Source organism: Periplaneta americana, chromosome 8, assembly GCF_040183065.1.
Source record: "Periplaneta americana isolate PAMFEO1 chromosome 8, P.americana_PAMFEO1_priV1, whole genome shotgun sequence".
In the NCBI taxonomy this organism is placed as follows: domain Eukaryota; kingdom Metazoa; phylum Arthropoda; class Insecta; order Blattodea; family Blattidae; genus Periplaneta; species Periplaneta americana.
In genome coordinates, this window is record NC_091124.1 from 143384637 (window position 1) to 143404740 (window position 20104).

The 20104-nt window shown below is 36.6% G+C and overlaps 2 protein-coding genes across 3 annotated transcripts in view; one reads left to right on the forward strand and one right to left on the reverse strand.

Annotated features, from left to right (window-relative positions):
- The window catches only part of LOC138705125 (uncharacterized), a 208425-nt gene extending 192961 nt beyond the window's left edge, over positions 1-15464 (forward strand). The window contains exons 10-11 of one of the 2 annotated variants that reach the window (XM_069833777.1): positions 13798-13959; positions 15332-15464. The gene's annotated coding sequence lies outside the window, so the exon portion shown is untranslated. Of the gene's footprint in view, positions 1-541; positions 672-13797; positions 13960-15331 lie in introns of those variants that run through there. The other variant, XR_011333631.1, reaches the window with a different exon arrangement.
- On the reverse strand, positions 575-18271 carry LOC138705124 (uncharacterized). Its single transcript, XM_069833776.1, has 2 exons — positions 17112-18271; positions 575-651 (listed from the first exon to the last, which is right to left on the reverse strand). The coding sequence occupies exon 1, from the start codon at positions 18146-18148 to the stop codon at positions 17120-17122; it is 1029 nt and encodes a 342-aa protein (XP_069689877.1). The 5' UTR covers positions 18149-18271; the 3' UTR covers positions 575-651; positions 17112-17119.
- Between the last annotated feature and the right edge of the window lie 1833 nt (positions 18272-20104).

The following is a 20104-nucleotide window of genomic DNA, read 5'->3' on the forward strand; positions in this document are numbered from 1 at the left end:
TTAATAAATTGAGAGCTTTGAAGGATAGCATTAGTGTTTCGAATAAAGAGAGATCTCACACTTGGATGAAACCGAAGAATTCCAAATCTAGGAGTAGACGTTTCTCTGCGGATGATGCTGCATCAATCAAACTGACCAACAAATTCAGTGCTCTTCAAGCAATGAATGTTGATCAGGAGAACTCAGACCCAGTATCGACACTAGTAAAGGTAAGTCAGAAAACAGATAAGGTTAATGATTGTAGGAGTAAAGTATTGATTTTAGGAAGCAGCCATGCAAGAGGTATTTCCTCACTTTTGAAGTCGAAACTGGGCGATGAGTTTGAAGTATCTAGTGTATGTAAGCCTAATGCTCCTCTCAAGAATGTTGTTGAGGATATGATGAAATTGAGTTCAGATTTTTCTAAGAGGGATCATGTAGTTATAGTGGGTGGGCCAGGTAATAGTATTGATAACGATTGTAACTATTCTATTGAGAAAGATGTCAACAACATAATTGAGATGAGCAGCCATACCAATGTGGAGTTTCTTGGTCTTTTCAGCAGGTACGACAAGCCGTATCTTCACAGGAGGGTGCGGAGCGTGAATATGCGGCTTGAGCGGGCTCTGATGAGGCCTGGGGCATCACACATTGGTTTGATAGATGTAAGCCCTATAAGAAGGTATGAATATACGTCACATGGCCTGCATCTGAATGGTAGAGGCAAGGAGCACCTTTCGGTTCTTATTGCTAATAGCATCAGAGGCAACCATGTTAAAAAGCAGAGTTGTAATATTCCTGTGTTAGTTAATGCTAGGGCTTCTCCTTTTTTAGGTTAAACCTCCCACCAGTAAGGTGTTTGAAACAAGTTCAACTAAATTGTAAATGCTCTGATGTTTCTAGTAATGAATACAGTAACTTCACTATTTTTCATCAAAATATTAGGGGATTAAAACAAAAAACTGATGAATTGATCACTTCTTTATCAACTCAAAAGCATAAACCTCAGATATTATGTATAACTGAACATCATATGAAGCAACAGGAAATACTACAACTGTCTTTACATGGATATGTATTAGGTTCTCATTTCTGTAGACATGTCTTCCAAAAAGGGGGTGCCTGTATTTTTATCAGAGAGGATCTATTATTTAGTAAAATTGATGTATCTGATTTTTGCCTTGAACAAGATATTGAAATCTGTGGAATACAAATTGGTTATGAGATATCAAATTTAATTATCTTATGTGTTTATAGGGCGCCAATGGGAGATTATAAGAAATTTACAACTAACTTAGATTCATTATTGAAAAGACTTTATAAACCACATACCGAATTTGTAATCTGTGGTGACATAAACATAGATTATCTATCAGAAAGGTCACGTAAAAGAAAATTAAACTCACTTCTTGAAACTTATAATCTTAGTCACACAGTAAGCTTTCCAACCAGAACACAAGCTGGAAGTAGTACTGCCATTGATAATATATTTATAGATAAAAGTAGATTGAATTCCTATTCAACAGTACCATTAGTCAATGGCCTGTCTGATCACGATGCACAAATTCTAAGTGTTTTCAATATGAGTGAAAAATTCCAAAGTGTTAATCTAAAAATAAAAAAAGGATTATAAATGCTGAATCTCTTCATCATTTAAATACTTACTTACTTACTTACTTACAAATGGCTTTTAAGGAACCCGAAGGTTCATTGCCGCCCTCACATAAGCCCGCTAGCGGTCCCTATCCTGTGCAAGATTAATCCAGTCTCTATCATCATACCCCACCTCCCTCAGATCCATTTTAATATTATCCTCCCATCTACGTCTCGGCCTCCCTAAAGGTCTTTTTCCCTCCGGTCTCCCAACTAACACTCTATATGCATTTCTGGATTCGCCCATACGTGCTACATGCCCTGCCCATCTCAAACGTCTGGATTTAATGTTCCTAATTATGTCAGGTGAAGAATACAATGCGTGCAGTTCTGTGTTGTGTAACTTTCTCCATTCTCCTGTAACTTCATCCCGCTTAGCCCCAAATATTTTCCTTAGCACCTTATTCTCAAACACCCTGAACCTATGTTCCTCTCTCAGAGTGAGAGTCCAAGTTTCACAACCATACAGAAGAACCGGTAATATAACTGTTTTATAAATTCTAACTTTCAGATTTTTCGACAGCAGACTGGATGATAAGAGCTTCTCAACCGAATAATAACACGCATTTCCCATATTTATTCTGCGTTTAATTTCCTCCCGAGTGTCATTTATATTTGTTACTGTTGCTCCAAGATATTTGAATTTTTCCACCTCTTCGAAGGATAAATCTCCAATTTTTATATTTCCATTTCGTACAATATTCTGGTCACGAGACATAATCATATACTTTGTCTTTTCGGCATTTACTTCCAAACCAATCGCTCTACTTGCTTCAAGTAAAATTTCCGTGTTTTCCCTAATCGTTTGTGTATTTTCTCCTAACATATTCACGTCATCCGCATAGACAAGAAGCTGATGTAACCCGTTCAATTCCAAACCCTGCCTGTTATCCTGAACTTTCCTAATGGCATATTCTAGAGCGAAGTTAAAAAGTAAAGGTGATAGTGCATCTCCTTGCTTTAGCCCGCAGTGAATTGGAAAAGCATCAGATAGAAACTGACCTATACGGACTCTGCTGTACGTTTCACTGAGACACATTTTAATTAATCGAACTAGTTTCTTGGGAATACCAAATTCAATAAGAATATCATATAATACTTCCCTCTTAACCGAGTCATAAGCCTTTTTGAAATCTATGAATAACTGATGTACTGTACCCTTATACTCCCATTTTTTCTCCATTATCTGTCGAATACAAAAAATCTGATCAATAGTCGATCTATTACGCCGAAAACCGCACTGATGATCCCCAATAATTTCATCTACGTACGGAGTTAATCTTCTCAAAAGAATATTGGACAAAATTTTGTACGACGTCAACAAAAGTGATATTCCTCGAAAGTTACCACAGTTGGTTTTGTCCCCCTTTTTAAAAATAGGTACAATTATGGACTCCTTCCATTGTTCTGGTACAATTTCCTTTTCCCAAATAGCAAGTACAAGTTTATAAATTTCGCTATATAATGCACTCCCACCCTCTTGTATTAATTCTGCTGGAATTTGATCGATACCTGGAGACTTGTACTTTTTCAGATTTTCTATCGCAATTTCGACTTCTGTAAGCGTGGGTTCGGGTATAAATGGCTCAGCAGTTTGTATTTCAATTTCGTCCCGATCATTTCTATTTGGCCTATGTACATTTAGTAGTTGCGCAAAATAGTTTTTCCATCTGTTTAGGATTGATGGAGAGTCTGCAAGCAAGTCACCATTCTCATCCTTGATAACGTTTACCCTTGGCTGATATCCGTTCTTAAATTCCTTTATACCCTTATATAAATCTCGAATGTTTTTATTCTTACTATTTGTTTCTACCTCATTCAGTTTTTCCTTCAAGTAACCTCTCTTTTTATTCCTAAGTGTACGACTTGCTTCCCGTCTTTCATTGAAATAATTATCTCTCTTCTCCTCAACTGGATCCTGTAAGAATTTCAATTTTGCCTGTTTCCTTCTTTCTACTACCATGCAACAATCTTCATCAAACCACGGTTTCTTTTTCTTAGTTTCATAATAACCTATGCTCTGCTCAGCTGCAATTTTGATACTATCTCTGATATTTTCCCACACGCTATTAACATCTAATTCTTTCTCAACTTCGTCGGAACTTTCTAAAGTGGCAAACCTATTCGAAATTTCGACCTGATAATTTTGCTTAGCTTCCTCGTCCTTTAATTTCAAAATATTGAATTTAGTAATATTAACTTGTTGCTCTACTCGCTTGGCTACTGATAATCTTTCTCTTAATTCTCCAATCACCAAATAATGGTCAGAATTACAGTCTGCACCCCTGAAAGTTCGAATATCTACTATACTAGTATGTCTCCGTTTATCTATCAAGATGTGATCTATTTGGTTGTGTGTCAATCCATCTGGAGAAGTCCAAGTATATTTATGTATATCCTTATGGGGGAATGTTGTACTTTTGACAATTAAATTTTTCGATGTGGCAAAGTTGACTAATCTAACTCCATTGTCACTACTAATTGCGTGTAGGCTCTCTTTTCCAATAGTTGGTCTAAAAATATCCTCCCGTCCTACTTTAGCATTGAAATCCCCCAATAAAATTTTCATGTGATATCTAGGGAACTGATCAAAAGTATGTTCCAATTCCTCATAGAAGCTATTCTTTATATGGTCGTCTTTCTCTTCTGTAGGGGCGTGAGCATTTATAACTATGATGTCGCACCATCTACCCTTAAGTACTAAATATGATAACCTGTCACCATCATTTAAATACATGTCTACAAAATGAATCTTGGGAAAATGTATATAGTACCGATACCATTGATATTAATACTAAATTTAATGCATTTTTCACTACATTTATGAATTATTTCAATGAATGTTTTCCAGTCAAGGTGGTGAAAAAATGTAAAAGTAAAAACACGTGGATAACTCAGGGAATTAAAATATCATGTGCTAGAAAAAGGAATCTATATTTAATGAGTAGGAATAGTGATGATCCTCATGTTCTTAATTACTACAAGAATTACTGTAAAACTTTGACAAAAGTTATAAAAGATACAAAGAAAATGTATTTGAATGAAAAAATACAAAATTCAGATAATAAGATTAAAACTATTTGGGATATTATTAAAAATGAAACTAATCGATATTTTTTTTTTCATATACTTTTATTTAAAAACAAAGAAATTAAAGAACAAATACAATTTAACAGCTGTCAAAAATTCCAATTAATGTGTTTACACTTTTTTTTTTTTTCATTACATGATTTTTCTTCTTCTGTAAGCAGCTTCATCATACAAGTCTGAGGCGTTTTGTTTTATTCTTAGAGAAAGAGAGCTATAAACACAAATCAATGACTGTGGTCGTTAGAGTATTGAATGCAATGATATATAAGATCACCTAAACATTTGTTGTATTTTTTTTTTTTTTTTTTTTTTTTAAGAAAGTTCAATGTCTTTCAGTTTTAAGAACCATGTCTTAGCTGGAGTTACACGTAACATAGATTGTTTTTCATCATACAGCACACGTTTCAGTTCACGAATTTCAGGATGTTCACTAGACAGGACGTAATGCACTACACCATGAATAAGCCACAACTGAGTTTCAAGGTTTTCACTTGAACCAAAATCAAAATGGAGTATTTTCCGTAGAGCATCATTTGGGTTAGTCGACATATCAAATTTACACAGTTGATGTTTTAGCCACGTCCAGATAGTTCTAGTACCTTGACAGCCTATTAGTCTGTGTTGAATGGTATCCAGTCTATTACACTTTCCACATGCTGGCGAATCTACCATGTTGTGTTTATGTTTCTTGGATTCTGTTGGGATGACGTCATTAACCATCATGTAGGATGTTACTAACCATTCTGTTGGCACATGCAGAAAATTTAGATTTTTCCAGATGCGGGACCAGGGACGATTTGGGAATTTCTCTTGCACAGAAGGCGTCGTAGTCATACGGCTCCGTAAGACTTTGTAGATAATTTTAGAGTTGCGCGGAGAGTCTGGCTTCAGTTCTGCTTGTTGGAATTCTTTCAAACCTTTGAAAACACAGCGATACGCACCTGAAACGCTGGGTCCATCTACGTGTTGGTTGTTCCATCTCTGAATATCCACGACATCCCCACTACCTTCCATAGACAGCAGTATCCGTCGTATCAAAAGCGATTGGGCTTTGATTGCTACATCGACCAGGTTTTGACCGCCTTTACCCTTTTTATTACGAAGTTGAGATCTACTGATTCGATATACATGACCTGACCAAATATAGAATCCAACTGATTTTTCCACTTGTTGTGAAAACTTTGCAGGCATTGGCAATATTGAAGCTGTGTACCAAATTTTGGATAAGAAAAAAGTGTTGATATGCCAAATCTTCTGAAGTAAGTTGAGTTTGCGAATCTTGTGTTTATTGATGACATGACGTACGGAGTTAACTATTTGTTCCCAATTACGGGTAAGCATTCCCTCTAATGTTGATTTGAAGTATATTCCTAGAATTCGGACTTCATCACACACTGTGAACAGAGATGGTGAGAACTCAGTCTGCCAAGCCCCCAAAGGCAACAAAGATGATTTCTTGTAATTCAAATTCGCTCCAGAAGCCAAGTTGTGCATCTTCACCGTGTGTACCACAATTTGTTCATCTTCAGGGTACTGGAGTAGTACTGTCACGTCATCTGCATAAGCCCGGACTGTAAAATGGAGACGTTCAGGTTGAAGCTCTAGCATACGATTGTGTATCGTGCGGAGAAATGGTTCCAATGACAGAGCAAATAATAGCATTGAAAGCGGACAGCCTTGTCGAACTCCCCTCTTAATTGGGAAACTTGATGTAAAGTATCCATTTAGTTGCACTTTTGATCTACCAACAGCATAAAGCTTTCGGATAACGGATATCATAAAGTGTGGCACATTAAGTTTTTCAAGGACCATGAATAAGAAAGAGTGATTAACACGATCGAAAGCTTTTTCAAAATCTAAGGATAGTATCGCAGCTTGTTCTGTGGGATGCGCTTGTAAGTATTCAACGATATTTCGTAAAGCAGATAAATTCCAGAAAATATTTCTGCCGGGTACACCGCATATTTGTTCCTTTTCTATCAAATGTGGGAGTAACGGTTTAAGTCTATTGGCCGAAACTTTCATCAATATTTTGTAATCTGTATTAAGCAAGGTAATGGGACGGTAATCGGCAATGGTACGAGGATTTGTTTTGGGAAGTAAAATGATTATGCCTTCTCCAAAGTTATAAAGCTCTTCTTGTGTAGTGAAAATGGCATTGAAGGCTGCCAAGAGGGGATTTTTTAAGATATCCCAAAATGTTTTATAAAAATCATATGTGATGCCGTCATTTCCAGGGGATGTGTTTGTTCTTGTGCCTAACAATGCTTGTCAGAGTTCCTCTTCATCAATCGGCTGTTGTAGTAGTTGTTGATCTTCTAGGCTGATGTGTCGATTAACATTTTGTAATAACGAATTACACATCTCACTCGATATGGGATATTCATTAAAAAGTTCTTGGAAATGTCTCGTGGCCTCATGTAAACAGTCTGAAGTTGTCGAAATTTGTTGATTGTCATTGGTCCGGAGATGATGAATGTATTTTTGATAACCTCTTTTCTTTTCTTTCACTACATGAAACAATGTTCCTTTCTCCTTGTCCATTTTGGATTTGGGTCTGCACCTTATCATCACGCCCTGCATTATATGTTCATGGAATTGAAATATTTTTTGTTTAATTTTATTCATTTCCTCGTATACCTTTTCTCCTTTCTGAATCTCGTCATGTAGTTCATTTAGTACTTCATAATAAAAAGAAAGCGTCGCGCGTTGCTCACGTGATTTTATTGACCCTACGCGCTTAAAATATGATTGGATCGCCGGCTTAACTGTGTTGATCCAATACTTAAAAGGTGAATTAGCCTGTAAGGGTCGCTTTTTGTTGATTAGATCAGATAAATAAGTGCTAAAATCATTTTGATCGTCTTCTTTGCTATATAATGATGGATTCAGTTTCCAATAACTACGTCCTGTGGTAGCGAGCTTTTCTTTTATTCTGAGGGTCATAGTAAAACATTCATGATCAGAAAATGCTATGGGCATGACTGTTGCATCGTAAATGGCATTACTGGTGTCCTTATCCACATAGATTCGGTCCAATCTAGATGCCGACTCCCCCCGAAAAAATGTAAACTGCACCGTTGTAGGATGGAGAAGTTTCCAAGCATCTTTCAAATTTAATTCTTCAACTAGTTGATTGAGTATATTCAAAGAGTGAAAATATTACTTGCATTAAAATCAATGATAGTAAAATAGATAACCCAAAATCAATTGCAAATCATTTTAACGACTTCTATATAAATATTATTCAGAACTTAAACATTCAAGATTGTGCAGAAGATGCTGCACTTGGTTACCTAACTGATGCATTTAACACTGAGTTTTTAGGTCTCAAATTTATTCCCACTACCGCAGCAGAAATCATGCATGTGATAAAACAACTAAAAACAAAATATTCCTCTGGATATGATGAAATTCCAAGTAAAGTTCTGAAAGCTTGTTCTGAAATATTATCCCCTCCGTTAAGCTATCTATGCAATTTGTCAATGCAATGTGGTATTTTTCCAGAAAGACTCAAATATTCAATAGTAAAACCAATATACAAAAAGGGAGATAAATGTACTATTGCTAATTACAGACCCATATCATTATTAACAACATTTTCAAAAGTGTTTGGATTTAGAAAACAAAAATCGACAGAGAATGCTGCTTTTAGTTTGGTGGATGAAATACTAAATTCATTAAATTCGAAACTACATGTAGGTGGGATTTTTTGTGACTGGCTAAAGCATTTGATTATGTAGACCATAGTATATTAGTAAAAAAATTGAAGTTTTATGGCATTAAAGATGAGATGTTGGGTTGGTTTACATCGTACTTATCAAATAGAAAACAAAAAGTAGAAATAAATGTACCAAATAACCATAAAGTTACTTATTCAGAATTTAGAAATATTAAACATGGTGTTCCGCAGGGGTCAATTTTAGGTCCATTGTTGTTTCTAGTTTATATTAATGATTTAGCCTTGACCATAAACAATTCATCCCATGTAATTTTATTTGCAGATGATACAAGTGTAATTATTTCAAGCAAACAATACGATCATTTTATAAACACTTCTAATACAGTGCTGAATCTAATGAATGAATGGTTCCATGCAAATAAACTAGCACTTAATGTTGATAAAACCAGTGCAGTCAAATTTAGTACACACAATAGTGCTCAGGTTTCCTACAGTATTCGATTAAATGGAACTCATCTCAAAGAATCTACAAGCACAAAGTTTCTTGGATTAGAATTGGATAATCACTTGAACTGGAAAACGCATATAGAATGTATTACTCGTAAATTGAGCTCTGCCTGTTATGCATTAAGATCCTTATCTACTATTGGTGATATAAACTTACTTAAAATGTCATACTTTGCATATTTTCACTCTGTAATGAAATATGGATTAATATTCTGGGGTAACTCGTCTGAAGCTAAACACGTTTTTGTTTTACAAAAGAAAGCTATAAGAATAATGGCCGGTGTGCATAAAAGGACCTCATGTAAAAATATTTTCCGAAACTTAGAAATCTTGACTTTACCTTGTGAATACATTCTTTCCCTAATGATGCTGTATATTAAGAACCAAGATAAATTCAGTACTAATCAAGACATTCATCCTTTTAATACAAGACATAAATCAGATCTTCATCTACCCTCTGTTAGTCTAAGCTGTTTTAAAAAAGGAGTTCGCTATTCATGTATAACAGTCTTCAATGCACTGCCTAATTATCTTAAAGATTTGAAGAACAACGAGAAAAGGTTCAGAAAAGAATTAACCAAATTTCTACATACTCATACCTTCTACATAATTGATGAATTGTTTATGCTTGTGAATTGAATTATTCTACTTAAATGACATGTACAATTGTATATAGCTCAACTAAAATATGTTTTTATATTGACTTAATCTGTTTACTATGTATTGTATTTTTTGTTTAGCATAACTGATGAATTGTTTAAGCTTATAAATTGAATTAATCTACTTCATATGAATTGTATAGCTTAACGAAAATAAGTTTGTAAATTGAACTAATTTGATTGTATATGTTTGTATAGTTTGGCTGATGAATTGTATATGTTCTTAAAATGATTACTAGTCTGTGTAGCTCTACTGATGAATTGTATATAGACCTACTGTAGATTGAATGGTAATATGTATAGCTCAACTGATGAATTGTTTATGATTATAAATTGAATTAATCTACTTGATATTAATTGCACAAATTTGTATAGCTTAATGAAAGTATGCTACTTTGTATTGTATATATTTGTATAGTTTTGGCCAATGAATTGTATATGCTTTAAATTGAATAGTAATCTATATAGCTCTACTGATAAATTGTTTGTGTTTGTAATCTGAAGTAGTTTGCATGATATGTATTATCAATTTCTGTATATCACAACTGGTTGAATTGTTTATGCCTTAAATTTAATTAAATTGTTTTGTATTATAATATAGCTCAACTTATGAATGATCATTTGCGTTTGTAAATTTAATAATCTGATTGGCTATGTATTGTATACTTTTAGTAGAGCCATCGATGTTGCTCAGTCGACAGACTCGCTGGGCTGCTGATCCGGAGCTGCGTTCGGGCTTGGGTTGGATCCCCCTTTGGACTTTGGTTTCTTTGGAGGTTTTCCCCAGCCGTGGGACTGAAGCCGGATGGTCTATGACGAGTCCTTGGCATCAACCCCTTTGATTTGATTACCCCCTTTGATTTGATTACCTGGTTGGGTTTTTCCGAGGTTTCCCCCACCGAAAAGGCAAATGCCGGGTAATATTTTGGCGAATCCTCGGACCTCATCTCATCTCACTACATCTCGCCAAAATGTAAAAAAATGTAAAAAAATTGTACAAAATTGTAAAAATTGTAGAAAATTACTAAATTGTAAAACTATAAAAATTTGTAAAAATTGTAATTGTAATATTGTAAAATGTTGACATGTTCCACATCTTAAAGCTTCATAGCTCATGTAAGATCTATGGAATAAAATAAATGAATGAATGAATGAATGAATGAATGAATGAATGAACATTTGTAATAACATGAGTTAAGTGCATCCAATGTAAGCTAAAGTATCTAAAATTTTAGTGGCAAAGGGATATTTTAATCGCATCACACATTAAAATTTAAATAAAAATTTCACCGATTTTACGAAAGCTTAAATATTTAAACCCCATTTTCTCAAAAGTAACTTAAGTGCACTTACAGCCCTTTATTTATGTCCCCCTCAATTTAAATGCACTATCTATATTGTATTTTAACACCAATAATTAGTATGCTAAATAAAGTAGACATTACATAACGAATATAGCCGCCTGAAAAGTTGAGTTTTTGAAAAAAAAAATGTTACTACTCTACTGTATTTTAATAAATTCCGTAAAAGTGATGATCAAACTGAAATATATATCGTATTTCCCTACAGCATAAATGGATACACTACTTTTCTCTCCTCATATACCTAGTAAAATGATTTGTTTACATATTGCACTAGTAACATCAAACTCCTGTAATGGAAGGGGGCAACAGTGTTTCCGAGTATAGCCAGGTTAATGTTAAAAATGTTGGTAAAAATAAAGTGATGTCCCTGTATGAGCTACAAAGTACTTTAGATGTTACCTATACGGTCACAAGTTCATCGCAGTGACCGACCATGCAGCTCTTCGTTGGCTAATGAGTCTCAAGGAGCCGAGTTCGAGACTGCTCCGATGGACGCTCAGATTCTCTGAATTTAATTTTCAGATTCAGTACAAACCAGGAAAAAAACATCAGAACGCAGATGCTCTATCTAGAATTCATAAAGTGCCCTTTGTTACGATCGACAAGATGGAATCTCAATCCGTTCGAAATCTACAATTGCCGAACCGCAATATGCACAATGGTTGAATGACGCAAATCAGTTTAAATTAGATGACAATGGGATTTTGTTTCGAATCCAAAATGACCGTGAACCTTGTTTGGTAGTACCTATACCATTGAGATTGACTATACTAAAAATATATCATGATTCACCAATCGGTGCACACCAAGGTCAAAGGTGGACCTATGACTTATTAAGTCGAAGTTTCTATTGGCTAGATATGAGATCAGACGTGGAAAATTATGTTGCAAATTGCATGTCATGTTGGGAAAGAAAAACAGGAAAACATCCTGTAGCCCTCTTCAGGAGTTCGGTGAAGTGGTGAAACCTTTGAATTAGTTAGCATGAACATCCTTGGTCCATTTCCAAAGACCACTTCCGGAAACGTCTATCTATTGATTTTCATGGTTGCCTTCACGAAGTGGAGTGAAGCTATTCCGATACCTGACCAATCTGCGGAAACTGTAGCTAGGGAATTTGTCACAAAAATAGTTGCTAGTCATGGAACCCCTAAACAAGTATTAACTGATCAAGGCAGAAATTTTGTATCTACATTGTTCAAGGAAGTTTGCAAATTGCTACACATAAAGAAAATACAGACAAATCCGTATCATCCTATGGCGAATGGACTAGTTGAACGCAGTTATCAAACGTTCACGGCAATGATGTTTCACTTTGTGCGTTAAGACCAAAGAGATTGGAATAAGTGGATAGCTATAGTACAGAAGGCGTACAGAATTACACCCCACTCGGTGACCGGGTACTCCCCATTCTTTCTCTTGTATGGCAAGGAAATGCCTCTGCCATTTCCAGTTGATATGAGTCCGAAATTTCCAAGAGAAAATATAGAATCCGACCCTATAGTTGGCCAAGCCAGGAAACTAGAGACGGCCTACAAAGTGGTTAGAGAACGGTTAAAGCAAAGTAAGACAACGCAAGCGAGACAGTACAACATGAGGCGAAATGTGAAACTTCAAACATCTGAGCTAGGAGACAAAGTATTCATACAAAGCACAGTGTTGAAAAAGGAAGTAATGAAGAAATTAGCTAAACCATGGACAAGCCCAGTTGAGATAGTAGAAATACTAAATGAAGTCAATTACCGCATTCGCTACGGAGACGGTAGAACACAAGTAGTTCGTGTAAATAGATTAAAGTTGTGCCGATGTCAGGTTGACGACATTCATCCTACCAAAAATAATACGGAAAGTATGTATACGCACTATTGGGAGAATGATGAAGGACCCCTGGGAATGGAATCGAACAGAGAACCCCAAGGTGAAGGAATAATCAGTGAAATGTCAGGAACGGCGAAAGAAAACGCGTGGGCATCGGAAAATGAGATACCGCAAAGCGAATTAAGAGAAAGAGTAGGAAGAGATGAAGATTTTGAGTCCGAGGACGAAATCCCTCTCGCCTCGTGGAAAGTGAGATCAGATGATCCTCCCCAGGCACACAATTCTGCTGAACCAGACCATGAGTTCGACTCTCCTCATAATTCATTTAATGCTCCCAGTGTGAGTAATGAAACAGCCGAACAGAGGAGCCAACCAACTTCACCTCGCTACGGATTGCGAACTAGAAATATTTACTAACCTATTGGATTACAGATTATCTAATTGTTGTCGCAAAAAAAAGTGATCTAATAAAATATGGGGACGAGAATTATACTCTCTGTTCCCCGGATGTAACAATATTTTCAGCTACTCAGCCGCAATTCTAGCCAGAGTAAACTGAGGAAGCCTGTGTCATCGGATCTGAACGACCTTCGACGTGATATCGTCCATTCCAAGAAAAACCCTAAGTATATTGTATAATGTTAAGTTGGGCATGAAGCTCGCCTGGAGATGCCAAAGTTCAAAATGGGACTTGTAAAATTTACTTCTACTTTTGTAACTTAAAATAACTGTATCATAAATAATTCTGTTCATCGAGTTAACTGTTATGTAATATGTATATAGATTTCGAAACATTTTGAACAATGACATAATATGTTTCTAAGCTTAGGATCAATTTAACATAAGGATATTATTGTCTTGAAGGTTAATATATATGTGTAAATATTCAAATCCAAACGTATCTCAAGTGATGATTTAAAGAAAAGACAGTTGATGTGAAAATTGAAGTTAGACATTCATAACTAAAACTCTTTCGTGGTTGAGTAAATGATTATCTTAATTTAATCATTGTGCTACTCGAACTTATGTACTGTATGAACTCTAGGCTTCGAGAATGCAAGACGTACTGCCGGACGCTGGTGGTGTAACATGAACAGCAGCGTAAGCAACGGGAGCCACGAAGGATAGGTGACGTCACTCGCCAGCTGGAACACTATCAGCGCCTAGCATGGGATTCAACCGCATGTGTCAGCAGAAGGAGAATATTGTATGTACGAAAAGGGATCCAACACAAAAAACAGAGTTAATACTTGAATGCTTTTAGGATAAACATTTTAGCTTAAGAATGGAGTGAATTACATTGAAAAAATGTGTGCGCGTGTGTGTGTGCGTGCGTGTGTGTGCGTGCGTGCGTGCGTGCGTGCGTGCGTGTGTGTGTGTGTGAGAGAGAGAGGTATGCATGAGAAGAAAAGAATATATATCGGGGCCAGAAAAAATAAAAGTGAATGAGTGTGAGAGAGAGAGAAATAATGTTATCTTAATAATATCCCATATTGTGAAATTTTATTGTAACGAAAAAGAAGTATCCAAAATCTATTATTGTACCTAGAGTTGATAAGTGTTATAGCTGGCGCCATGCAGCGAACCGAACCAACACAAAATCATAGAATACATCATCTCAAAGTTTAACACGGAAAATCCAAAACCAATTAGAATACATTAAATGAACGTTATTAATGATTCCGCTCTGCCTATGTAATTCAGCGACCACCAGATTCATAGTATACATGATGTGCATGTGAAAGCCAATGGCGAGGGAATAAGCCTTTCTGAGCAGAAAGAGTCCCTGATACGAGATTAACTCTCTGTAAACTCTCTCTGTTGCTTGTGTGTGTGAATGTATTCCAGAATCTAATCCACAATCACTAGGCCAGACAAAAAGTTCAATGAAAAAGCACGTGCCATTGAGGCATCGTCTTTTTGAAATGAAGGGGCATTCAGTGGCGTATACTGGTTAAAGGGTTTGGGCTACCGCTGACCCTATTATTACACAAAATATATCTAACAATTACTTTAATTTTAATTACTAAAACTAATAATACAAAATTATTACATTATGTTATATTATAAACTTTTTCTTTTGTAATTTCCTTGGGCTACCGCCGGTAGCCCGCAAAATACGCCCCTGGGCATTGTTATGCCTCAGGGCATAAGAATGCCCTGTAGCATGATTTCCTGTGGGGTGTCAAATCTGAAACAGTCCAGGAACAGTGTCAGCGGAATACATGGTCTTTAGCAGAAATGTAATACAATTCCAGCTTGTGAAGTAAATAGATGCTTAGCCAGCGTTAAAGAGTTTTGTCGCGCGAGCGGTAAATCACTGCCTACGATAAATGTATTCTAACGCCACGAATTACTGCTGGACTATTCGCAATGGTCCAGTGGAACAAAGCATGCATTTTAATTGGTTAAATTAAATCACGCATTGTTCGATTTCTTTTCTTACGCGTAATCTCATTAAAGTGACTTATCACTGTATTGCAATCAATCGAATTATTTGTAACAGAGGTTTGATTAAGACGACATCTTCAAGCACGAATAATCAAAAGGGGTTAAAGCCTATCTCACCTGTCCGATAGCGTGGGTGGTACCCCGTTCGGGAGACCGATAAGAGAACATAAAAAGTGATGGTGAGAGGATACAGTCGGATGGTGACACGGTCGGGCAGGGATCGAGGACCAAGTCGTAATGGCGTCGGCAGAGACAAGAGATATACTATTGTAAGTAACTTGTTATGTATATTTGTATATATTTAATAAATTGAGCATAGTTTCATTCATAACTAATTCAGTCTAGAACCTGAGTTCAGTAATCATGTAGTTTTCCTATGATATCCTGAGAGTCCCAGCTCTTTCAGTAAAATAGTTTCTTTTACATTATACGTGTAATGGTGATGTCAGAAATCCTGATAAGCCTAAGTGTGAGCGGCAGTCGAACGCAGTAATCATCCGTTCAGCAAGTCATCCGACCTAAGTTGACGGTCGCATAACAATATCATCTCCATTCCACCAATTCATTCGACGCTGAGTGACCTCGTTATATAACAGACTTATAAGCTGCCGGAAAAAAAAAGTTCATACATTTTGTGTTTCCACGGTCGAATGTGGAAAGCTGCACTGTGTACTGCATTTTCGGCACTGTCCCCCAGAGCATGGAAAGAAAAAATATATGCACATATAATCAATTAACCGAAGTATAATCAAACTCACATCCCCAACACTTGTGTCCCTTTCCCTACTCCATCTACGCCGGTTATCACTAGCTGTGTTAAATTACATTCCAAGCATTCCGAAAATTTTTTAGGCGGCATTTACAAGTCTTTCAGAATTTTCGAAACAATTCCAGGGATCTACATGTAATTCACTGATTAGATCATCCAAGTTTCTTGCAGTATTGTAGGTCTACCGGCATGGCGCGTTCTCAGGTTGCGGATCGAGGAGACGGCCTCCAGATATGGAGGTTAGTTGTGAATATATTGAATAAGCGGACAGCCGATGAGGGGTGGTCCTCCAGCGGGGGGGGGGGGTTGGGCGAAGGGCTAACAACCCATCACCGTAAAAAGCAGCTTGTTACGAAACCTTCAAATAAGCCTCGGAATGGGACTGATTCTCTGGCACGACCACAGCAAAGGAATAAGGTTTTGAGATTTGGTACTGGCAAGGATTACCGTGATCAAGGAGGAAACTCTCATTCAATCCTGAACAGATAGAAAAACTATTTTGGGCAACTACGAAATATACATAGGCAAAGTACAAATGATCAGGACGAAATTGAAATACAAACTGCTGAGCCATTTATACCCGAACCCACACTTTCTGAAGTCGAAATTTCGATAAAAAATCTGAAAAATTATAAGTCTCCAGGTATCGATATGGTATATGGTATATGGTATATGGTATATTTCTCAATATACTCGGCCCTGCTGGCCCTTCACATTTCTGTATTCGGGCCAGCATTTCCTTACTTACACTATTTACAATTTTAACAAAGCCGTGATGTGACCCTTGAAGCCTGTCCATGTTCCTTTCACTTTCACTTAATATTAATTTCTTGTCCTGTTCCTACATTCAACTTCATTCCCCTTTTCTCATAACTAACTAAATACTGCTGTCTTGTAAATAACATAATACATTTAACCTTACGTATTTAATATAGAACCCTAACCCTCGTTGACTATTTCCCTAAAAATTCACCCTATTATTAAATACACTGACTAAGCACTTCTTATACTACACATTCGCGCTCGCAGCCTAGCACATTTGTTACACTTTATTTATAACCGTATTAGAACAAAACTATTATTCATTAACCCTGAAAAAATGTCGCAGTTCAATTTGAATTATCCATTACATAACTTACACCAGCTATTATTTGAACCCACTAATACACCACTTTCTGAGATTATAAACAGTTTTTTCTTCTCTATTGTCCCCTCGTTTCGCACTCCTAGTACGATTTGCACTCTCAATATTTCCCCTTCTATTCCCCGCACTTATTTCATTTCCTCGATCACTGCTCTCTTCTTTCGATGGTTCAGCATTCTTCTCTCCCCCCTTCTGCCTTCTAACTCCAAGGTCTCCAACTCTGTTGCTGTTTGATGCTTTGCTAGTTTTGCCGACTTGGCCTTGGGCTGACGTCATTCCTGCTCGTCTACTTGATGATGCAGCCGCTGCCTTTGAGTTCATCGCCTGAATGGAATCTGATGATAATGCTGATTTTCTCCGACATCCTTCTATCGCAATCTCCTGTGTCGCTGCCCTCTTGCCTTCCGCAACTTTACCTTTTCTATTCATTCCGCTATTATTTACAATTTCTCTTACTTTCTCCTTTATCTCTAATCTTTTTCTTTCATCAATGTTCTCTTCATTTGACGGTGCATTTAAGTTTTCTAAACAAAATTCGACATCGAATAACTCTCCATTAATTTTCAATTTATCCTTGATTAATTTAGCGTAATGTCTATTTTGTCTAGCTGCTTTCATAAATGGCACTAAGACACTCCTTCTACATCTCATCTCGTATTCAAAATCTTCATCTATACTAATGCTCGAGTCTTTCAATGATTTCTTACTATACATGATCTTCTCTTTAATCATCCTGTTTGCCAGTTTGACCAAGATGGGCCTATTTTCCCCATGACCCATTCTATACACTTCTTTCACTTCTCCATTTCCTATGTCAATACCTAACCACTCCCAACACACGTTCACTATCACTTCATACGTGTCCCAAGACTGTTCTTGCACTTGCTCTTCAACACCAAAGAAGATCAGATTGTTCCTTCTTTTCTCTTCTAAATATTTTACCTTCTTTTTTAATAGACTATTTTCCTTTTGAAGATCTTCCAGTTTGCTGTTAATGCTAACGATGGTCGCCTTTAGACTTAAGGTATCCATACTCCACAGATCCTTCACCTCACTTGTTATTCACTATAAAACGGCTTCCGTCTACTACTGAACTTTGCTACGTTAGCGGGCTCGCGGTCAATCACGTCTTGCTCGGCTGATTGCTCATTGAGAACTGATGCCAGGTATCGATAAAATTCCAGCAGAATTAATACAAGAGGGTGGAGGCGCATTATGTAACGAAATTTATAAGCTTGTACTTGCTATTTGGCAAAAGGAAATTGTACCAGAACAATGGAAGGAGTCCATAATCGTACCTATCAGGGGAACAAGACTAGCTGTAATAACTTTCGAGGAATATCACTTTTGTTGACGTCGTACAAAATTTTGTCCAATATTCTTTTGAGAAGATTAACTCCATATGTAGATGAAATTATTGGGGATCATCAGTGTGGTTTTAGGCGTAATAGATCAACTATTGATAAGATATTTTGTATTCGACAGATAATGGAGAAAAATGGGAGTATAAGGGTACAGTGCATCAGTTGTTCATAGATTTCAAAAAGGCATATGACTCGGTTAAGAGAGAAGTTTTATATGATATTCTTATTGAATTCGGTATTCCCAAGAAACTAGTTCGATTAATTAAAATATGTCTCAGTGAAACGTACAGCAGAGTCCGTATAGGTCAGATTCTGTCAGATGCGTTTCCAATTCACTATGGGCTGAAGCAAGGATATGCACTATCACCTTTACTTTTTAACTTTGCTATAGAGTATGCCAATAGGAAAGTCCAGGATAACAGAGAGGGTTTGGAATTGAAAGGATTACATCAGCTGCTTGTCTATGCGGATGACGTGAATATGTTAGGAGAAAATCCACAAACGATTAGGGAAAACACGGGAATTTTACTTGAAGCAAGTAAAGAGATAGGTTTGGACGTAAATCCCGAAAAGACAAAGTAAGTTATATGATTATGTCTCGTGACGAGAATATTGTACGAAATGGAAATATACAAATTGGAAATTTATCCTTTGAAGAGGTGGAAAAATTCAAATACCTGGGAGCAACAGTAACAAATATAAATGATACTCGGGAGGAAATTAAACACAGAATAAATATGGGAAATGCCTGTTATTATTCGGTTGAAAAGCTTTTATCATCCAGTCTGTTGTGAAAGAATCTTAAAGTTAGGATTTATAAAACAGTTATATTACCGGTTGTTCTGTATGGTTGTGAAACTTGGACTCTCACTTTGAGAGAGGAACATAGGTTAAGGATGTTTGAGAATAAGGTGCTTAGGAAAATATTTGGGGCTAAGAGGGATGAAGTTACAGGAGAATGGAGAAAGTTACACAACACAGAACTGCACGCATTGCATTCTTCACCTGATATAATTAGGAACATTAAATCCAGACGTTTAAGATGGCAGGGCATGTAGCACGTATGGGCGAATTCAGAAATGCATATAGAGTGTTAGTTGGGAGGCCAGAGGGAAAAAGACCTCTGGGGAGCCCGAGATGTAGATGGGAGGATAATATTAAAATGGATTTGAGGCAGGTGGGATGTGATGATAGAGGCTGGATTAATCTTGCTCAGGATAGGGACCAATGGCGGGCTTATGTGAGGGCGGAATTGAACCTCCGGGTTCCTTAAAAACCAGTAAGTAAGTAAGTATTGTAGGTCTACAGAGACATCTACCTTGCGACAGAGATAATTTTCATAGAAAGTGAACTTTAAATCTTTAATAGCTAGAATCCACCCATTCAGGAATAAGACTAATTTAATTGCGTCAGTGTACAACATGGGACACTCCACTTTATTTTTGTTCTAAAGAGAGCCAAAATTACGAAATTTATTGCCCTTAAAACTACTCCATCGTCGATTATAATTTTACCATCTATTATTCCACATTTTCGAAATTTTGTAGGAATAACAGGAGCCCATGCATTTGGAAGACATCGACGCAGAGAATGACATGCAGCCCATGGAGTGGGACCCTATAAC